At 44.0% G+C, this 23,294-nt stretch overlaps 1 protein-coding gene across 1 annotated transcript in view; it reads left to right on the forward strand.

The window, feature by feature from the left end:
• The first annotated feature begins 1,549 nt into the window (after positions 1-1,549).
• Positions 1,550-23,294, forward strand: part of LOC144033607 (solute carrier family 12 member 9) — a 76,167-nt gene continuing 54,422 nt past the window's right edge. The window contains exons 1-6 of the mRNA XM_077541808.1: positions 1,550-2,091; positions 13,568-13,702; positions 13,978-14,115; positions 14,328-14,645; positions 18,197-18,304; positions 18,382-18,493. Of these exons, the coding sequence (XP_077397934.1) occupies positions 1,872-2,091; positions 13,568-13,702; positions 13,978-14,115; positions 14,328-14,645; positions 18,197-18,304; positions 18,382-18,493 (1,031 nt within the window). The 5' untranslated portion in view covers positions 1,550-1,871. The remainder of the gene's footprint in view (positions 2,092-13,567; positions 13,703-13,977; positions 14,116-14,327; positions 14,646-18,196; positions 18,305-18,381; positions 18,494-23,294) is intronic.

Consider the following 23,294-nt stretch of genomic DNA (forward strand, 5'->3'; position numbering starts at 1 on the left):
ATGACAAAAACTATAATGAAAATTTTTCGTCTACGAAATTATCACTGCAGTACTGACTGGTTTTATTTCTAGTCTCAGAAAACTAGTCAGTGGGACTGGTTTTATTTCTAGTCTCAGAAAACTAGTCAGTGTCTCCAGATCCCCTCTCCCAAAAAAGTTCAAAAACCTCCTCTGGTCCAATGTTAAGGGTGACCACTTTCAGCTGATCAGCATTAGGGGCCAGTGTCCCTGTTGGATTTTGTGTTTCCAGCTGAATGGTGAGAGTGGTCTGCTTTACCTTTGTTTGTACTCTGGTGAACTCTTCATCCAACAAATTAGTTGAAAACTCATGTCTGATTGGGGGGTTGTTTGCTGGCTGGAAAACATTGGGAAACCTCTTCCAATACACAGCAGAGTGAGCCAACAGCATAGACTGCACCAGTGAAACGCTCATCTGCATATCTCTGGCAATACAAGGTTCATCCATCAAAGAAACTTGTGAAGCCAGAGGGGCCATGAGCTGATGAGAGGGTATCTTACTCTGGCACATGTAGCTGATACCGATTCATTTTCCCCTTGCATGGAACTGGGGTCTGTTGCATATATTCAGTCCAGAGGAACTTTTTGGCACTTTGTAATAAACTGCTACATTTTTGTGATATTCTTCACATTTGTCTTTTCACAATATTAATACATTTATAAGATTATTTTTTTTAAACATTTGCATGTGTGAACTGTTTCCTTGCATAGGACAGCAAACATAGGAGAAGATAACATCTTGTAAGAATACTAATGCAATGTATAAATTATTACTCCAGCTAAACAACTGACGTGTATTTTAAAACGTTTTACAATAAATAAAATCTGGCAGGAGTAGACTTGTACTCTGGGCTCAAAAGTGTGGTCCAGGATTTCAGAAATCATTTGTGCATGTGCATGTGATGGCGGAATGCAGAATGCATCTCGGGAGTGCAGTGAGCTATGTACATGTGATTGGAGAATGACACAAATGTACTTACATAAAATGTAATTGTTTTATTCACATTTGCTTGTAGCATTTCTTCGTGTTGTTTTTGATTGTATTATTATTATTATTATTATTATTATTAGTTTTTTTTTTTTTTTTTTTTTTTGTAATAAAAGCCTAGTCCAGATCTACAATGCCAAGGGGCATCTTCTCACAAAAAGGCTTACAAACACTTTCAGATACAAACAGCGTTCTGGAAAGTAATTTAGGGGCGGGTACCGTTATACTAAATATAATTAACTGTCTATGAACAGAACATATCATGCGATCCTAATGCGAATGAATGAAACTCTCTCGTCGAGCGAGATTTCTACATAGCAATAATCCAGGAAATTGTCATTTTTGTAATTTATTTGCTCCATTCAATAATCACGCCATTAATTAACATAAAACAGCATAGAACAGAGACAATAAACAAGAGTTAAGAGTTATAAGTTCAATGCGTTGCCGCACAATCAAGTGAAATGACATCCTGTGAGTAGATGTGTTCTTTTAATTTGAATAGCAGAACCGGAAGTACAAGCAAATGTTGTAGCTTGATGTTTGTGCATCACATGATAACCCACAAATGGATTTGCAGAGAAATTAACCAACATGGGATGTTTTCATAGACTTGTACCCGACTTTTAAAACTCTTTGGTACGTTCGTTCAACTTGGCAAACCATTTGATTTTTCCCCCCCTCACACCAGACACTTATTTCCTGCGTTGCTATGTTGTTAGCCAGGAAAAAAATTTCCGATTCGCTATCCACATGTCACTGATTAACTTTGCCGATCTAAAGTTTATTGACGTGCAGTCAGTGGGATATACACAAGAAAAGAAAAAAACAGAACGTGAGATTGTGGAGCTAGTGGAGTTTCAAGATGACAGAGCGGACTCCTCTCCTCCACTATCGGCTCTCCACCAGCGTCAATGAATCCGAGCTGGGGGCACCTCCGACCGGCCAGGTGCCGGAGCAGCACCCGGTCATCCCCCGGCACCGTTTCGCCCACTCGAGCCAACCAAGGAAATTGTCCACCTTCTTCGGTGTGGTCATTCCTACCCTGCTATCAATGTTCAGCGTGGTTTTATTTCTGAGAATTGGTGAGTCTTGATGAAAACCAGAAAATGTAATTCAAAGTTTGAAGTTCAAATGTCCACGCTCTGATATGATGTTTTTGTGTAGCTACTACTTTTTACGTACCTAAACGTTAATGTAACATTCATGTGATCAAACAGTATATTTTTGGTAGCACATGGTTGTTCACTGTTCAAAAATGTAAATGGAAGATATGAATGGGAACTAACATTACACCTGTACTTCCTCTTACGAGTTGGGTATTTGCGTGTGCGTGCGTGCGTGTATGTGCGTGTGTGGTTTAATATGTGAAAATAGTAAGGGTGTTTGACCTCGATACATGTCAAATGATACGATTCTAGGATGTAACATTATCCTAAAATATAACTTCTGATTCGGTTTAATTCAGTGAAATTTCGATTTGATTCAATATAGTATAAGGCTGTAGGTGTTTTTGTTTAATAATATTTAACAAAATGCAAACGTTCTCCAATGCATAAACTACTGTATGTTAATTAATTGTAATTAACCAGCAACATCAAAACAACTTATATCTAATGTACATCTCTTGTAAAAGGTAATTTGACAAGTTTTTCCATTACATTTTGTGCGATACGATTCAATGATGCAACAAAAATTTAACAATTTGATTCAGTTCATCAAATCAAAACTGATATGCCAATTCTTGCTTCTTTTTTTTTTTTTTTTTTTTTACACCGTTGTAAAGTAGATAATTTGTTCAGGTTGTAGCTGTGTCTTTGCAAATAACACAACAGACACAATCTTGTTTTTTCACCTATCCATCCAACCATCCATTTTCTATACCGCTTATTGTCAGTACCCGGAAAAGTCACACAAACATCAGGGGACATATAAACTTCACAAAGGAAAACCAGAGCCCTGATTCAAACCCCCAAACTCACAATTGTTAGGCAGATGTGCAAACCACTCATCTACCAGTCCTCCATCCTCAGTCTTTAATATAAGTGGAAATCTGGACAGTATGTCGTCATGTCTTTTTCACGATTCTGAATTTCAAGGTTCAAATTTCAGCTCTGGACTTTGTGTGGAGTTTTCTTGTTCTTCCAATGCTTAGGTTTTCTCCCACTATTCCAGCTTTCCATGCATGCTAGGTTTATTAAATGCATACTGTAGCCCGTAGGAAGTATCTTATTTTGAAATGACTTGATCAGAACTACCAAAAAGCCCAAAACGGGTCACAATACTGCCTACAGGTTACATTAGGGATGGATGACTACTAATACCAGGTATCGTATTGGCTCCGGCTTTATTTTAAGGTATCGGTGTTCGTGTCAGCCGCCGATACCGCCGGCCACCCTCTTGTAGCCAGTTTACGATTAGGAACTAGAGGAATTAAAATTAGTATAAAGGGAGTCATCGACTTAAGCGCACTCGACCTAAGGCGTTTCGACTTTACAATGGTTACACCACCTATGCCCTTTTGGCCCTGTCCGCCATTTTGGCTCCTCGTCCGCCATATAGCCCTCAGTGTTTTCTGCTCGTCCGAGTATTTAGCCCTTAGCTAGTGCTAGCGCCTGTGCACTTGTGGGAGTATCTTTGGCTTTTTCGCCCTCTTTTTTTTCCCCCCCACATCACGGCCCCAAAGAAGAAAACTACGTCTTCTATCAATGTTGGTCCAGCCAAAAGAAAAGCAATTACCATGGAAACGAAGCTAGACATCATAAAAAGATCACAGAAAGGAGAGACACCGACGAACATCGGCAAAGACTTGGGCTTCGGTCGGACAGTCGGACAGCATCTTTTTATTTTTATTTTTTTTTATTTTAGTGTATTTTAGATTTTTTTTTTAATGCAAATTATTTTGATGTAAATATTGACTTTATTGACAACTTAAGTCGAAATTCGGGTTACATCGCTAGTGTAGGAACGGAACTCCGACATAACCCGATGACTCCTTTTTTAGAAAACTGCCATTAATTTCCTGCAATTTAAAGGATAAATGTTATATTGGGCTTTATAGGGATTTCTTTAAAATTATCTGGCATTTTTTTTGGTGGGGGGCATTTTATTTAGACCTATCAAAAGTGCTAGTGGTATCTGTACTTGGTAACGTATTGATGACTGCTCAAGATTTGAGTACTTGTACTGTTATTGGTCAGAAAAAAGTAGTATCGAGCATCCCTGCTTTAAATTGTGAGTGAAGGTAAGGTTTGGATGGTTGTTTGTCTATCTATTATATTATGCTATATGCCCATCCAGCTCACTCATGACCCTGTTGACGTTAAGTGCTGGAGAAGATGGATATTAAGGGTGATCTTACACTTTGCAGGTTGACCACAAAAAACAAGTTTTGAATAGTAAAATTACACCAACACATTTAGCCTCAACAAGTTGGTTAAAAGGTTTAACAAGTTTACGGTCAAATGCTTTCTAGAAATGGGCTGGGCTGTGAGTGATGATGCCCTTCCATCATTATTCATTTTTTGTTGTTCCCAATTTTATGTTCATTAGACATTTAAGGGTGACATCTATGTGGTTTGTGAATTGAATGTACTAGTGGATTAAAGATGGGGGCGCCGTTGCGATGTAGGATCATGTCTTATTATTCAGGGATGTGTGCACTTAGTAGTTGCTACATCTGTAAATGTCACGTTCCCAAAACCAGAAAAGACGTGAGCCGAGACATTTGCAATGCGAGCCCAAAAGCACTGCTGTCAATTTCAGTCGACTGAAGGGGCGCGATGTTGCATAAAATGTCAGCCTCCTCGGATGGCTGAAGACGACCCAATATTAATCAGAATGCCATGTTTAGACTAGTGAGGGCACATAGAACATAGTATTGCAATTAACATTTTTGACTTGAATCCCACTTACCAAAAATAAATACATTGAATATTTTTTACAATGTTGATAAGAAAAAAAAAAAAAGGCTTGGAAAAAGTGCATCCTGCACATTTCCACCCCAAATTATCTTGCAAACCTGATAAAAGGATACCAAGGTTTTATATATATATATATATATATATATATATATATATATATATATATATATATATATATATATGTATATTTTTAAAGTGATAATGGGGACCTTGGAAATTAATTTTTCTCTTAGACATTATATTCACGTAGTGAGCAAAACAAACACTATTGTTAGTGTGAAGCAGGAAATGAAAATGACATGCAGTTGAAGGTTTCACATCATTGCTACAAAAGCATAAAAAAAGGGAAGACAATTCATGAAGCACTCGGACAGAGCTTCACATTCATGTTGCTCTTTGACTTTCACTGGATCTCTCGACAGACCATGCGAGTGTTGATTGACTGTGTCAAGTCTCTTAGTTCTACTACCATGTATTTTCTTGCCCCCACCCCAAGTCTCGTGAGATGTCAGCTGCTGTGGAGTGCATTCGCATGCCTGCATACACACTCACACAGTAGCGCCTGTGTACGACTTAAGACTATTCACTCACACTAACATGCTCGTGACCTCGACAGGAATTAACAATGGTTTTATTGTTGAACTGAAAGTTATAATATATGTACAGTACAGTGTTTGAATTTCAAACATCAGTCGCTTATGGACCTCACTACTGTGTATCTACAGCTGTTATGACGATGTTGATGAATAGCCACATTTGTTATTACCTCCACTACAAAAAAATAAATAAATAAAAAAGCACAAAGGTGAGTGGTATTGTCACACCAAAATACACCTCTGATTTCTGAGAGACTTTATGTATCAAGTACAGAGCAAATATTGGTACACAGAAGAATAAAACACTTGGAAACATTTTGCACTTAACAAAATAAGAAATTCCCAATCACAGAGTGCAAATAGTACAGTCTAATCTAGACTCTAAAATGCTATCAAGGAGACATTATCAATTCCGGCTTCATGTTTTTTACCTTTGTGAAGCTGCCTGAAGCAATAATACTCTATTAATTCTATTTCACATTCACAGACAGTTGTACAATGATAATGATGCACTGTTTTGATATGACTTGTTGGCTCCAAATTCCTGCCCATGTTGGTACCTTTCTGTTTGGTCATTTGCAGCAGACTCTCTCATGTACAAGCCATAGAAATGGATGGCCAACCCTGTCGTGTTGTCTAAATAATGTTACCAGTTGAATGATAAAGACAGAAAGAATCAAAATGAGCCACACATCTGGAACTTTGCAATTGTTAGATCCATGAAACAGTACAATACAGGACAGTACTTTTTATTGCTATTGCTTTATACCAAATTACATTGTGAGAAATTCTTTAAACAGTACTTTGTCAGGAATCATTTTTACTTGCTGATTCCTGTTTTACAATTGGAGAAGGTTGATCATTAAGAATAATCACTTAGTACACTAATTAGGCATTTTCGATAGTGATACCACTTTGGAAAAAAACAAAAACTCACTCAAGGGTTGAGGAACGAACTCACGACCTTCAGCTTGGGAGACTGCCACACTACCACCTGAGCTATGCCCCTCCTACTGTTGGCTTTTCTTCAAGAGACCAAAGACATCCTTTTTGGTCCAATCATGGAATCAGCTGCAGCTGACATGAGTGATATGCTAGCAGAAAGCAGGAGCTGCGTGGCTCAGGGAGTGTCACGCCGCCACCGGCGTGGCGGTTCATGCTTTTATTTTTATAGTCATGTTCCCGTTTTATTTTGAAAGTTCTAACTCTCCTCTCACCCCAGGTCACTTGCTCTTCCTGCAGCTCACTAATTACCGGTCCCCGCCCATGATCATCACCACCTGCCACCAATCAAGCCAGACAATAAAAGCTACCCGCATTCTCCCCTCAGTGCCGAAGTGTCACATCTCAGTGCATGGAAGCTAGAGGTGGGAATCTTGGGGCACCTCACGATTCGATTGCGATTACGATTCAGAGGCTACGATTCGATTATAAAACGATTATTGATTTCCCCCCCAGGCAGCAGAAAAAAACCAATGTATTTTGGTGCTTTTAATGTTTCGTACATTAGTTACAAAAATAGTACAAAAGTCCTCTCAGGCCTAAACAAACTACTATTTCAGTATCAAGTTAACAGTTCAAAACAGTAAATAAAATACTCAAGTCCTCATTCTGTAACAACAGCTTTTAAGTATAGCATTGAGCAAAAATATATTATTTTTATCCACTCAAAAGTGCACTGAGGTATAAATGAAAGACAATGTGAACTACTACTTCAATACAAATGCCTAAAAAAAAAAAAAGTGCTTTCCTGCTTTTTAAGTTGTGTAAAGATGAACATGTAAACATTAATGGGATCGTTCTGTTTTTTTAACATGAATCTCAATTTGATCCTCACCTCCCGTGTGTGCGATCAGCACTGACTTCGGCGTTGGACGAGAGGAAAATAGTCCACCAAGCTGGCTGGGGTCTCGGAAATAAAGCGTTTTTCTTCTAAAAACTTTTTGTTTTCAAAAGCGTGATACATTTACACCACAATACTCTTTTCTGAATAAAGTCAGACGCCATTACCGCCAGCCACTACTTTTCTGTTCGTTCGTTCGTATCACTGCGCGGCGCCCTGTAGAACGCTAACCGACGCACTGCAGCCAGCTAGCTGATACTTCCGCCTCAAGTTGTTTGCCTTTCGGAGCAGGTCTGATCCCACGAAGAGGTGGGTTGGTCAGCTCAGCCATGCTTGTTGTTGTTTTGAATCTCGAGGCGTGAGTTGTGGATGTGTAATCTCGGTCCGTCCCAAAAAGCGTCCCGAAGACCGCGCGCGCTACTGCGTTTCATTTCCGCGTACTTTTCGCTCGGGTCACTTTAGTTTCGCTTCCCTTGGCATATTTATATAATCGGAATTTGGACGTTTGTGAATCGTTCTCGATTGTTCCACGGCCGAATCGTGAATAATCTAAGAATCGGAAATTTTGCACACCTCTAATGGAAGCGTCCTCACAGCCTTTGAATCATAGTCCTTGTTTTATGCCTTGCCTTGCCTTGTCTTGCGCCCTTAGTTTGCCCCTTGTTTTCCTCCCTAGTGGAGCGCTTTCTGTTGTCCCTGTTTTTGAGTGCCCTTTTTGTCTCTCCAGTTTGGAGCTCTTTTTGTTCAGCCTTTTTTCCCTCTTTAAGAGGCGTTTTGAGTTTCGTGTTATTAAAGCTGCAGCCTGGTTGGCCAACTTTACATCTGCGTCTGAGTCCTACCTCCTCTCGTCGTGTCAGTACACTTCGGCCAGCATGGACCCAGTAGAAAAGTTGGAGGCTGCACTACGTAGGCAGGCCGCCCGCCTGTCGCACCAGGAGGAGGTCCAGCAGGCCATGGTCACCCGGATGGGAGAACTCGCTGGACAGGTGCAGGAGCTGGTGAGCCACCTGCAACACTCCACGCCAACCATCACGAAACTGGAAGCAGCAACTGAACCACCGACCCCAACTCCAGCATTGGCCGGAGTAGGACTGAGACTGGCTTCCCCGGAGCGATACTCGGGAGAACCAGGACACTGCCAGGCATTCCTGACAGAATGTGACATACATTTCGAACTCTTACCACAGGCTTTTCCCACAGACCATTCCCGCGTGGCCTTCATGATTTCCCACCTGACGGGACGAGCCAGAGACTGGGCCACCGCGGAATGGGCACGGCACTCCCCGACCTGCTCAACCGCAGCCGGATTTAGCAGGGCTCTCAGCCAAGTTTTCGATCCAGTCAACATGGACCGAGAAAAGACTCGAGAACTCAGCAACCTCAGACAAGGCACAGAATCGGTTAATGATTACGCCATCCGATTCCGAACTCTAGCAGTCAAGATTGGCTGGAACGACACAGCTCTCTTTGATCACTTTTTGAAGGGGCTCACAACCTCCATGCAGGAACTCTTGCTGCCCGTGGACTTACCCGGCGACCTAGACTCATTGATTTCGCTGGCCATTCGCACGGATCATCGAAGGCGAGATCTTATGCAGACCAGCGGACACCAACGGAGACCCGGCAAGAGAGTCTCCACAAGGTGCACTTCCCCAGTCGTCCACCGCGGGAAGGGCCAGCGAGAGTGGCGAGGAACCCATGCAGCTTGACCGCGCCCGACTGACCCAACACGAACGCCGGCGACGTCGCCAGGAGGGGCGGTGCTACTACTGGGGAGAACAAGGCCATTTGGTGGTAGCCTGTCCCACCAAGAGAGGCTCCCCGGTGAGTTCCGTGAGTCCCGACTCTCCCACGCAAGTCAAGACCCGAAAACTCACTCACATCAGAATTTCTTGCCATGCCATTACCACAGACTTGCCAGCTCTCATCGACTCCGGGGCAGATGAGAGCCTCATGGATTGGGGATTAGTGGAGAAGTTGCAGGCGAGCACGGAGCCACTAACCACCAATATGAGGGCCAGGGCGCTCAATGGAAAAGACTTATTCATCATCACGCATATCACAGAGCCTCTCGAGGTCCATATTGGGCAGCACCGAGAATTCATTCGTTTCCATGTTTTTCGATCCCCGTCACACACACTGGTCTTGGGACATCCCTGGTTGCGCTTGCACAACCCCCGCATTGACTGGCGATCTGGGCAAATCCTGGACTGGGGAAAGGACTGTGAACACCATGGGCTGGAGCAGCCAGCGGCAGAGGCACCCTCAGCTGCCGTCCGCCAGGTGACTCTCGCGACCGACCATGACTACCCGGACCTGAACACCGTTCCCACATGCTATCATCATCTCCGAGAGGTGTTCAGTAAATCCAAGGCCATGTCACTCCCTCCACATCGACCCTATGACTGTTCGATTGAGCTGATCCCGGGATCTACCATTCCCAAAGGTAGATTTACTCTGTTTCGGGTCCCGAACGCAAAGCCCTCACCGAGTACATTGACACGTCTTTGAAAGCCGGACTTATCCGGCCATCCTCATCGCCAGCTGGAGCTGTTTTTTTCTTCGTGGGCAAGAAGGATGGCTCCTTACGGCCTTGTATTGACTACAGCCCCCTGAATGAAATTACGATCAAGAATCGATATCCTCTGCCCTTGATGTCATCCGTATTCGACCAGTTGCAACAGGCCAAAGTATTCACCAAATTGGATCTCCGAAACGCTTATCATCTTGTCAGGATTCGTGAAGGTGACGAGTGGAAGACCGGCTTCAATACTCCCCGCGGCCACTACGAATATCTCGTCATGCCATTTGGACTCACCAATGCACTGGCTGTTTTCCAGGCCATGATCAACGATGTGCTCAAAGACTTCATAGACCATTTTGTATACGTTTATCTCGACGACATCTTGATCTACTCACCAGACTTGAAAACCCATCACCAACATGTGACCCAGGTCTTGAAACGTCTTCTCGAACACCAGCTCTACGTAAAGGCTGAGAAAAGTCTTTTTCATGTGGACACTATCTCATTCCTGGGATTCATCGTATCACCCGGGAGAGTCAAGATGGAGTTGGAGAAGGTCAGCGCGGTCCGAGATTGGCCCACGCTCGAGTCAAGAAAGAAGGTGCAACAATTCCTGGGCTTCGCCAATTTTTACCGTCGCTTCATTCGCAACTTCAGCACCATCGCTGCTCCACTCCATGCCTTGACCTCTCCTCAACAACGTTTCAGCTGGACTCCTGAAGCCAACGTCGCCTTCACCGAACTCAAGAAGCGTTTCACAGAGGCACCGATACTCAGAGTCCCCAATCCGACTCGCCAGTTCGTGGTCGAGGTAGATGCCTCCAATCTTGGAGTCGGGGCTGTTCTGTCCCAACGTAGCCAGGAGGATGGCAAGGTTCACCCATGCGCCTTTCTGTCCCGGAAACTATCCAAGGCCGAGTTGCCGAGCGCACCTACAGCGTTGGAGACCGAGAACTTCTGGCGGTTAAGGTCGCACTCGAAGAGTGGAGGCACTGGCTGGAGGGCGCAGAACACCCCTTTATCATATGGACCGACCACCGCAACTTGGAGTACCTTCGTCAAGCCAAAAGACTGAACCCCCGACAGGCCAGGTGGTCATTGTTTTTTAACAGATTTTCTTTCTCATTAACTTACAGACCAGGAAGCAAGAACATCAAAGCTGACGCACTTTCACGAATTCATGATCCTGATACCACTGAGACCGAACCTGAACCCATCCTGCCACAAGACTGCGTAATAGGAGCGATGTCCTGGCAGATCGAGGAGGAGGTCAAGGAGGCCCTCAAAAACACGAGCCCACCTAAGGAGGAGGTCAAGGAGGCCCTCAAAAACACGAGCCCACCTAAGGAGTGCCCACCACGACGGCTCTACGTACCAGAGGCCCTGCGAGCCTGAGGTGATCCATTGGGCACACACCTCTCGTTTGTCTTGCCACCCAGGAACTCGCAGGACCCTGTTCGCCGTCGCCCGGAGGTTCTGGTGGCCTTCCATGGAGACCTCGGTGCAGGAATACGTCAAGGCCTGCCCAGTTTGTGCCAGAAACAAGTCATCAAATCAACCTCGGATGGGCCTCCTCCAACCACTCCCAATACCCTCAAGACCCTGGGCGGAAATATCACTGGACTTTGTTACTGGACTTCCCGCTTCACACGGTAAAACCACAATACTCACAGTTGTCGACCGCTTCTCTAAGATGGTCCGCTTCATCCCATTGCCCAAGCTACCCTCAGCCAAAAGAACAGCAGAGATCATGATTGACCAAGTATTCCGGGTCCATGGATTCCCTCGGCACATAGTGTCGGACCGCGGCCCTCAATTTGTGTCTCGATTTTGGAGGGAGTTCTGCAGAACCCTAGGGGCAACGGCCAACCTAACCTCAGGTTACCATCCGGAGGCCAACGGACAAGCTGAGCGGCTCAATCAGCAGCTGGAGACCGGACTCCGATGCCTGGTCTCCCAAAACCCCTCATCATGGAGCAAGAACCTGGTATGGGTCGAACTTGCGCATAACTCTCTACCCACATCTGCTACAGGAATCACGCCCTTCAAATGTGTTCACGGCTACGATCCTCCTTACTTCGCGGACCTGGAAGAGGAAGCCTCAGTGCCCTCGGTCCACGCCATGGTCCGCAGATGTCGCCGAATCTGGTCAGCAGCTCGACTGGCACTACAGCGTCAAGGGGACAGGGTGAAAAGAGCTGCTGACCGGAGGAGGAGGCCCGCGCCACAGTACCTGCCGGGCCAAAAGGTCTGGCTGTCCACAAAGAACCTTCACCTCAAGGTACCATGTTCAAAATTGGCCCCAAGATTCGTGGGTCCGTTTCCAATTGCCAAATCCATAGGTCCTGCCGCCGTACGCCTTCGCCTGCCTCGATCCCTCCGCACCCACCCCACCTTCCACGTGAGCCAGGTCAAGCCAGTCCAGGACAGTTCCCTGGTCTCGCCCGAGCCTGCGCCGCCCCCTCCGCAGATGGTGGAGGGGGGCCCGGTGTATAAGGTTAGAAAATTGTTGGACGTCAGAAAGCGGGGCCGGGGACGCCAGTACCTGGTAGACTGGGAGGGATACGGGCCAGAAGAGAGCCAGTGGGTGCCCGCCCGGTTCATCGTGGACCCCTCCCTCATCGAAGATTTCCATGAGGAGCACCCTGACATACCTGGGCCGTCGAGAGCCGGCCGTTGAGGGGGGGGTACTGTCACGCCGCCACCGGCGTGGCGGTTCATACTTTTATTTTTATAGTCATGTTCCCGTTTTATTTTGAAAGTTCTAACTCTCCTCTCACCCCAGGTCACTTGCTCTTCCTGCAGCTCACTAATTACCGGTCCCCGCCCATGATCATCACCACCTGCCACCAATCAAGCCAGACAATAAAAGCTACCCGCATTCTCCCCTCAGTGCCGAAGTGTCACATCTCAGTGCATGGAAGCGTCCTCACAGCCTTTGAATCACAGTCCTTGTTTTATGCCTTGCCTTGTCTTGCGCCCTTAGTTTGCCCCTTGTTTTCCTCCCTAGTGGAGCGCTTTCTGTTGTCCCTGTTTTTGAGTGCCCTTTTTGTCTCTCCAGTTTGGAGCTCTTTTTGTTCAGCCTTTTTTCCCTCTTTAAGAGGCGTTTTGAGTTTCGTGTTATTAAAGCTGCAGCCTGGTTGGCCAACTTTACATCTGCGTCTGAGTCCTACCTCCTCTCGTCGTCGTGTCAGGGAGTAGATTGGCTGTCTCCCAAGCGGAAGGTCGTGAGTTTGTTTTTCCAATTCTTTATTTTATTCTCTTCCAAGAATAAATATTACTCTAAAACAGAGTCTATTTGGTCCCACTCTAAATAGAAATGTACTCTACAGAATTTACTGTACAGAAAACAATGTCATATTATTTCAAAGAAAGACCTATATATCCCAGTGCAGCATTTTTTTTTCACCTAAAATAGCCTAAAAATAATGGTAATTTTCTATTTACCGGGTAAGTCTAATTTCTAGTTCCTGATCGTAAAATGGCCACAAGAGACTGGCCGATACCTTGAAAAAAGGCCAGGTCTCGGGTAATCACCCATCCCTAACACTAATCAATAGCTTGTTTATTTTTCATTCAATAGCATTCAATTACATTATCTCAAATATGCAGTGAGGAGCTGCCATGATCTCATAATTGGTGTGATTTTTTTTTTTTTTTTTTTTTTTCCTGCAGGTTTCTTGGTTGGCCAGTCTGGACTTTACCAAGGAATCGCCATGTTTATTGTGGCCTACTTCATTATCTGCATGACTGTGCTGTCAGTATGTGCCATCTCCACCAATGGAGCCCTTGATGCTGGGGGGGCCTACTGTATCCTCTTGCACAAATCTACACCACTTTCTGTCCCATGAATTACACAATATCCAAGTGACTTAATTGCATGTCCTTTTTTTTTATATATATATTTGTATCACACAGTTTATTTTAATGAAAAACTTCATATTCAGCAGAGCATCAACAGTTCCACTGCATGAGCCAAACAACCACAATTGAGTTTGATTTGTTCAAAATACAATTAGGTCATTATCACTGTCAATAGGCTATGCATTTAAAATTGATTTTCACCTTTCCTTAACATTCCTCAGACATGATCAGCCGTGCCTTGGGCCCAGAATTTGGTGGTAGCATCGGGATTATGTTCTTCTTGGCTAATGTATGTGCTTGTGCGCTTTATGTGCTGGGTTTAGTTGAAGCTATTATTGCCACATTTGGCGTGCCAGAGGGTAAGTTTCAATATAACTAGGCAAATGTCTGTCAGTTTTCTTCTTATTGGCATCTAAATGTTGCACTATGGTAAACAGATGTATAACATATTACCAAGTTTATTTGGCTGTGGACTTGTGTGAAATGATCATGGTTGTATTAGATCATAAACTACACTATTTGTATTAATTATCATTGTGTCATGTAATGCTCACATCTGATCCTCCCTTAGATGGTGCGCTAGCCACATCTACCTATCAGATTCTGCCATCAGGCTACTGGTGGTCTCTGCTTTACGCCACAGCCATCGCCCTGCTCTGTTTGCTGGTGTGCATGGTCGGTGCTCACATCTATGCCAAGGCCACCTTCCTAATCTTCCTAGTGGTTATGTTTGTCCTGGGCACGATCTTCATCAGCTTTTTTGCTGTGCGTCCTCGCACCATCAGTCTGCCGAGTTCTGCTGACTTCAACCCTATGGTAAATGGATCCGGCCCCACCACAGCAAACTTTACCGGCTTCAAGTTGGAAACCCTTCAAGGGAACCTGTGGGGTAAGGCAGAAATATTTCATCGCCGTCATATTTTATGCTGTAAATCGTTTTGTGACTCCATCCATCCATCCATCCATCCTCTACCACTTATCTGGAGTCAGGTGGCAGGGGCAACAGCTTTAGCAGGGAAGCCCAGACTTCAAAACAATGGATTGAATCGGGGAAGAAAATTGAAATTGAATTGATTGAGGAAATTAGAATCGATACCACTAGTACTTTTGGGCCATAAACCCTGTCAAATAATTTATAATAATAAGGAATGACCTCTATATCACAATATAGCATATTCCTTTAATTGCATAAAATTAGTGGCAATTTTCTATTTTTCTAATTTCCAGTTTTTGATTCCTGGTTGTAAAATGGCCACAAGCAGTATCGGCCGCCATCAAAAGTATCGATTAGGGCTGGGAAAAAAGTCGACCATCGGTCAACTTTAAAAATAGGTCGACTGGAAAATTTTAAGTCGATGCTCCGCCCGGAACCATTTTTGCGCCATCGCCGTCCATGTTTCACACGGACCTTTTATGCCGCCGCAGAGTGTGTTGCGAACTTCAGTGAGAAGAAGGCGGACAGAGTAATATTTATTTATTTATTTTTTAAATGACTCCTGTTTGTTTGGTCTGATTGGTTGTTTGAATTTGGAGGTGTGTTGCACAGCCGCCATTAGCTTAACTGCGCATACAGTTCTTTTACTGCAAGTGTACATGTACACTCGTACAGTATTTACAATATTTATTAGTTAAGATTATGTCCTCATTGGTTGCACTATTTTAAAATGGAGGAAAAACGAATGGATAAGAGGACAGAGGTACAGGCTCTTCTAAACATTTGGGAGAGGAAGAGAGCACGACTTTGAATCGGAGTCACCAAGCCACCATGCATGTTATTACTGCCAAGCTTGGTGGATAGGTGAACAGCTAAAATGCTCACACGACCCTCAAAAAGTCTGTAAAAGCTGCGAAGATACACTCGGACTTTTAAACGCTCATGGATCAGTACAGCGGCATGACTGCCGAGTGAATGGGACGGCCAAATCGACGCCACGGTTCATGGATACCGGAGCAATAACATGGATTCAGCGCGTTACGGATAGACAAAGGTAAACACGACAAAAATGTTACAGAAATGCTTGTAATATTGTCATTTAGTTCGCTCCCTCGTGTAGCGCTTGGCAGCTGCTTAATTGTGTGACTGTCACTTTCTATTAGTCAGCAGTTATTTATTTTGTTGCGACCAGCAAATCTCCTGCGAGCGTTATTTTGCCGTGAACACTCGGAACGAAAATTCTTGGCCGGCCGTGAATACCACGATTGCTTCACAAGCGTATATGAATAACACAAATGTGCACGACCAGTTCGCTGCGGCGTCGTGGTGGCCATTTTGTCAAGTCAAACACATTTCACTGGGAGTTCGCTTAGCGTTTCACGGCAACGTAGGCAAAGGGCATGAAGAAGTTATATGTATGTGCGTGCGTGCGTTCGTTGGCTGCGTGCGGGCGCGCCACAGTCAGACTAAATTAAAGACTATTATTATACAGGTGTAGCGAGCAGTGACGGGAGTCGGAGGCAGAGTGTTGAAGTGCGGAGCCAAAGACCGGCGGTTTATTGATATCAGCTTCTCATCGTTTAACAGCAACAACTCCACACTCTGCGCGAGGCTCACAGACCTACCAACATTTTGTTCTTTTATCCTTTCATCCTTTCATCCTTTCATCCCAACAAACTCCCCCTTCGTCCCAACGTTCCGTGGGTGAATTATGTTCTAATCACTACACAAGCCCCCCCAGAATTCACCCACAATCAAACTCCGGATGACGGGGCGGCAAAACTGCCCGACCCCTGCATGACCCAGGGAGCGAGGGCAGGAGGGACACAGCAGAAACACCAGAACAGTCCCGCGCACCAACTGGCGGGGACGCAGGAACCACTGGAAGGGACCCGACACGGTCCACAAGGCGCAGCCCAGGGGGGTGGCCGCGGCGGGGGCGCGGGGCACGTCCAAGGGTCCGGTCAGGTCAACATGAGCCGGTTTAACTTGCAACCCGGTGTCGGAGCCCCGAAGCGACTGGGTGTCACGTCGGAAGCCTGGTCGGCCGCCATCCGGGAAAAGTCGAGGCCCAGCTGTACCGTGTTGACGGCTGCCCTGGACAGACAATCCGCGACCACGTCGTCCTTGCCAGCGATATGTCGGATGTCCGTGGTGTATCCAGAAATGAACGACAACCGTCGCTGTTGCCGCGCGGACCACGGCTCGGACAACTTCGACATGGAGAAGGCGAGCGGCATGTGATCGACGAAGACCGTGAACTCACGGCCCTCCAGGATGAAGCGGAAGAGGAGGACGAACCTGTGGTAAAAAGTCACCATCCCGTGGAACTCCCGAAGACCCTGGGCCGTCCGGGGTCGAGGAAAAGCGGCAACAGCTTCCACTTTTGCCGGGAGCGGGGTGGCGCCGTCCTCGTTGATGAGGTGGCCGAGGTATTGGATGGAGGGCACACCAAAGACACATTCTGTCTTAGTGCCGTAGGTCCGGATCGGTGCATCGGTGGCCGCTGACAGGTGCGGGCCGTGAGTGCCCCCGGCAGCATCTTCAGCCGAGGCAGGCAACGCGCTTCTACGGGCGCCGGAGTCACAGAGGAACTTGAGTCTGGAGAGGGTGTCCATGATAAACAGCAGCGCCCCCACTCACAGCTGCAACTGAGTGGAGGCGTCGCCGTTTCCCGACGCAACAAAGGAGCAAGGGGCGCGGCACCTCTTCGCCTTGGTTCCAAAACGTGCGTGAAAATAGCATAAGCCAGGGGCTGATCGGCCATCCACGGCAGCACGTACCTTATGAGGTGCCGTTGCGGCCGCCGGGACTGGGAAGGCGCGTGCAGAGGCCAAGACCTCGTGGTTGTGACGCTGGGTGGCCAGGAAAAAGCGGTCAGCTTCCTCCGCCAGAGCACGTGGCTCGGAGATGGTAGTGTTCGCTAGCGCCGTAGCTCTGGCCGCCGTGGAGCCCCCGAGCGCGGCCACGATGTATCGATACCTTGAAACAAAGCCTGGAGTTGGCCCGATACTGGTACTGGTATCGGTACTCACCCATCCCTATTAGAATTTTTTTTTTGCCATGTGTAAAGACTGTGAGTCAATTTTTGATTGGTTCGTTGTTTGGAAGGCTTCTACAAATATAAGTGTGTGTTGAGTGTGTGGCTTGTATGCATGCTGAGTAGTAGTAAGGGCTCAAACTAGATCTCATCCAGACTGGGAATTGTTAATTGTTAATGCTGGTGGAGCATCCCCAAGTTCCCATTAAGAAGGTGAATGGCCATTGCTAATAGATTATTCTCACTCTAACATCAGCAAAATGGTAAGTCTGTTGAATATTGGTGTGTCATCATGAATTTGAAGGAGTCTATGAGGTTCCTTCTCACCTCACAACTGTCTCGTTCAATTTAAAAGTACATCCTGCGTTGTGAGAATTTGTGAACAGATGTCGTTGACCTTGCTGATTGAAGATGGAAGCTTTAGAAACAGCTTCAATAACTTATCTGCTTTTATCTCTTTACACAGCCGACTACACTGTGGATTACACCACTGGGAATCTGATGACCTTTGCCACAGTTTTTGCTGTGATATTTAATGGTTGCACCGGCATCATGGCGGGCTCCAATATGTCAGGTATTTGAGCTGTATTTGTGTCAGTTATCAATCTGTATACAGACTGACCTCATGAACATACTTGACGCATCTCCAAGGTGACCTCAAGAATCCAAGCTACTCCATTCCACGTGGTACTATCACAGCCGTCATCTTCACCTTCATCATCTACAATCTGCTTTGCGTTCTTGTGGCCTGCACTTGTGACCGGTCAGTAACTCTCAAACATTATTCTTCACAAGTTAGTCAAAACCAGATGTGTGTATCCAAAAGGATGTAAGAGAAACCATTTAAATGCTGTAACAATTGTGCTGGTTTTGCTTTCCTCAGATTTGAAATTAATTACTTCTTAATTTGTCACACAATGTAAAGATAATTACTTTTATGTTTCACCAAACCTGCTGTGAGTTTCCTATTTCCGACAAAGTCATTTCATTTAAGTCAAGTTTGGGCAATGATATATTATCAACTATAATGTGTAATATTATTTTCACAGAAGTAATCCCGTTCACTCCTGGCTGTTTTACTGGATTTTGACACATTTTGCAAGGCCCACAGAATATTGTGTTTTGCAGCAATTAGCATTAGAATATAGCTAGGTTTAATCAATTTTCGCAAATCTATTTAGAATTGTGATTACACTGTTCCCTCGTTTTCCGCTGGGGTTAGGTTCCAAAAAATACCCGCAATAAATGAAATCCGCGAAGTAGTTAGCTTTGTTTTACAATTCTTATAAATGTTTTAAGGCTCTAAAATCCCCTACCACACAATTTAGACACTTTTCTCATTGAGGCATTTACATGTTCTCACATTTCTCTCTTGTTCAAACATTGATAATGTTCAAAACTTCATAAATTTTATAAAATGGGTATATTACTGCAAAAAAATATGCAAAATTGCAAAAATCCGCGATACAGCGAAAAGTGAACCGCGTTATAACGAGGGAAGACTGTAATTGAGGTTTTTTTCAACATGGCCCTGGTTAAGCTCCTTTGCTCTGCTGCCACCTGCTGGCCGTTTGTGTAATAGCTACCATTTCTGCAACCGTTCTCTGCAGTTGAGAGGCTGCATCAAAGCCTTCTGTATGATCTAGCATGAAAAAACAAAAAAAACAAAAAACTATTTATACGTTTTTGGGGGCAAATAAACAAAAGTCGGCCCTCCTTGGCCCCATTTTGTACGTCTGTATGACTTTTTAGAAACCACCACGCCCGAGGAAAAACAAACAGTCAGAGAGAGAAGATGTGACTGACGAGATATTGGTCATTTACGATGCACTCGGGGACACGCTCAGAGCGGGCAAACCCCTGCAGCCTCACACTGATGTTTTTTCTTGGGCTTCACAAGCTTTGTTGAAACTGTGGCTGAATATCCGCCAAGGAAAAAAAGGCCACCACTCGTTCACTAACAACTAGGCATAAGATGAGCAAACAAAGACACAGCGCAGTGATAATTTCGTCGACAAAAAAATTTCGTCATCATTTTCGTCACGAATTTCTCAAGCAATTTTGCACTTTTTTTTTTTATTTGGTGAAAACTAAGTTATATTATTGTCAGTTCAACATGTTTCATTGAAACAATTAATAAAGACAGTTGTATTAAATGCTTTCATTTTAAACTGCAGTTACAAATGGGTGTGTTATAATATTCTGTGTAAAAGTTTAAATGAATGCTGAAGGAAAATATCGACGGAACTGTCAATTTAGTCAACTAAAATTGACAAAATAAAGTGTTGCTTAGGACTACAGGTCAACAGTGTTGGCAATAGTACATTATAAAATGTACACTATTACCGTAATCTCGAGAGTAGCCCCTTGCCCCAAATCACCCTTAAAAAAAATAAATAAATAAAATACAAAGCAGTTTTATCTCTATTCTGATTTGCCGGTATCCTTTATTATCAAAGTGAATACCGGTACTATGAATGAATAAAGATTCAAAACATACCAATAAAATGTAATTGATATTAGGTCCAGGTTAAAAGAAATGCTTTTTCCATACCTATGATTAAGGTCTTTGAAAGTATTTTCAAAATCACGTTTTCCAAAATCTTGATCTTGCACTGTACGCTCTTTTTGTAATTTTAGTAAAGCGCATCATAAATAAAGTTGAGTTGAGTTTACTTTAACTCTGTAACTGCTTTTAAGGATTGTACTTACTTACAATATGCGTAGCCTTGCCTTAACGTTGCCCACAAAACGAAAGAAAAGACATCGTGACAGTAAAAAGATAATTGGCGTCCATTGAAAGTCAAAATATACCCCATTATGTGTGCACCAATGTCTACACAACAGATTCTCCCCCACCCCCCCCCCCATACTTTTGTTTTAAAATGGCAGGCACCCAAAACATTTTGCAATAAAAGCATGATACTCCGGGGGAAAAACAAAAAACAAAAAAAAAAACACCTCATGCTGATGTCGTTTTATTGCTCATCACCAACACCATGACAAAAAAAAAAAAAGAAAAGAGTCAAGTATTTGTAATCAATACATGCTATCATCTCTTTGACTCAAACATTCAATAAATAAACAAAAGATAACATAATGTGTGTGCGTTGTAAAGTAGTAGTAGATAAAATGAGCATAATAGAAGTCTATCACACGATATTTAGCTCTGTCTCACTCTCTACTTTCTCGCACCATCTGGCACACGTAACTCAAATCGGAAGTGATTGTTTACAAAATATTCTCAAAATAAATCATTCCACCGAAATTCAACATAAAACTATAACCATAAAGGTGTAATTATGCAAATAAATACACGTAACGGGAATATATTAACTCAAACATGTATTACACATTTGTCTGTTGTCATGGCAACCAGACAAAGGGAACAGTAGCAAAAGCTACATGAGCTATGACAGCCGGGAACGGGAATTTATGGTACATTTAGTTGATATTTTACTTTTTCCTGTAACACAGTAATGCAATGCATTACTAACATATACAGTCATGCAGTATTTACTTGTTACTATGGAGTTAGAATCGTGCCAAAACCCCGTAAACACAAAAACGTGATCTACGTACACAAAACGCCATTCACAAACTAATACATTTTGTTCTACACACACAAAGAAGCATATCTTCAATGTGTATGTATATATATATATATATATATATATATATATATATATATATATATATATATATATATGATCTTATCTATGGATAACAGTTGCGTGACTTGGTACTAATATTCTATCAAGCAGTTCTATGTGCCGAAAACCCAAGATCCACACAGGCAAAGCAAGTAAACTTCACAGCACGGGGCGCTGTTGAATCAGCGCAGTATCGAGAGAGTTTGGCCAACTCTTTAAGAACTACTACGCTGTGATTGGTCAACTGCTGGTCACATGACATATGGACGCCTTGTTGTTACCATGTTGCTGCGATTACATAATGTATTGCAATAGGCGTTTCCAATTGTTTTTTTGTTTTTTTTAATTCTCACTCTTTGACTGCCACACGTTATAAAAACAAAACAAAAAAAATCCACAGTGCCAGCCGCTTTTGAGCATTTAACTCATCTTTCAAGGCAAAAAGAATATTGTTTGCCTTTACTACATATACAATGTGGCTACTAAATGAAAGATCGCATTCCATTCATCGGAATTTTACTAATCATTATTAAATGTCTTTGGCAGTTAAAGTTAAGTCAGTCAAAATTGTGTTTGAATTTGAATTGATTTATTTCAGTTGACAAAAATGTTTTATAAATTCACTTTTTTTTGTTTAGAGATTTTTCAATTCTTTATACACCAGGCATACCGCTATACTTTTCACTCAAGAGCTTGCTGGACCCCGGCTCTGTCAAAGGAAGGACATAGCTGCCCTCGCGTGCGCCTATTCAAAAATCGTCTATCGGTAAAACTGAATATATTTTCCCCCCAGTACATATTCTTCTTGGAGGTCCGGATGAAAGGGTCTCGGGGTCCGAATCTGGACCGCGGTCTGCTCTTCTCTTTCTACATATCTATTGCTGAGTGCCAGAGTTCACTATTGATTAGCTTGAGAGCAAGTGTTCCTGAGGTGCTAAATTGACATGACAAGGCTATTAAACACTAACAGCAATGGAGATCAATGCGGCAATCATTTACTCTGCCACACCATCCTACCAGTATCTGCCCGCATACTAGACACACTCACTGAATCGAGACAAAGTTTCTTACCAGCCTCCCTGGACCTCTCTTTATCTTAAGCTTATTTTAATATTTTCAGTATTTTGTTTTAAATGACAAGATACTCCCCATACAATATTTTGAGAAATCTATACTTTATATTGTAAACAGTGCACTGAGGGTGGAATTCACTGAAGTTTTGCTTGGCTTTTGCACATGGAGCAATTGGAGAGTATCTATTTCACTCAATTCAATGCATCATTCAATGTGTCACTACCTGCGCTGCCAGGGAGAATGTACCTCAGTGCCTGTGCTATTTGCACATATTTAAAATAGGCAATATGCAGATATTTGGCAGACAAATGGCCACATGTATGGAAATGATGCTCTGGTGAACAGGGTCTGATTCAGTAACACCAACGCTAATTGCCTCACGCAGTTTGAGTGACACAAGTATAGTGGTAGCCTAATCATGGTTCGAAATGGCCATTCATGAAACAGAATTCTCGATGTCCATTACAGTAGATGGCAGTGGTGCTCTCATTGTCAGGGTGTGCAAAAATATCAGGGAATATTAGCTCTCAGAGGGAGGCACGGTGACTGACTGGTTGGCACGTCCGCCTTGCAGTTCTGAGGACTTGGGTTCGAGTCCAGGCTCTGGCCATACTGGGTGGAGTTTGCATGTTCTCTCCGTGCCTGAGTGGGTCTTCTCCGGGTACTCCGGTCTCCTCCCACATTCCAAAGACATGCATGGCAGGTTAATTGGGCGCTCCGAATTGTCCCTAGGTGTGCTTGTGAGTGTGGATGGTTGTTCGTCGCTGTGTGCCCTGCGATTGGCTGGCAACCAGTCCAGGGTGTCCCCCGCCTACGGCCCAAAGCCAGCTGAGATAG

The sequence above is a fragment of the Festucalex cinctus genome, chromosome 13, assembly GCF_051991245.1.
Source record: "Festucalex cinctus isolate MCC-2025b chromosome 13, RoL_Fcin_1.0, whole genome shotgun sequence".
NCBI classification, from domain to species: domain Eukaryota; kingdom Metazoa; phylum Chordata; class Actinopteri; order Syngnathiformes; family Syngnathidae; genus Festucalex; species Festucalex cinctus.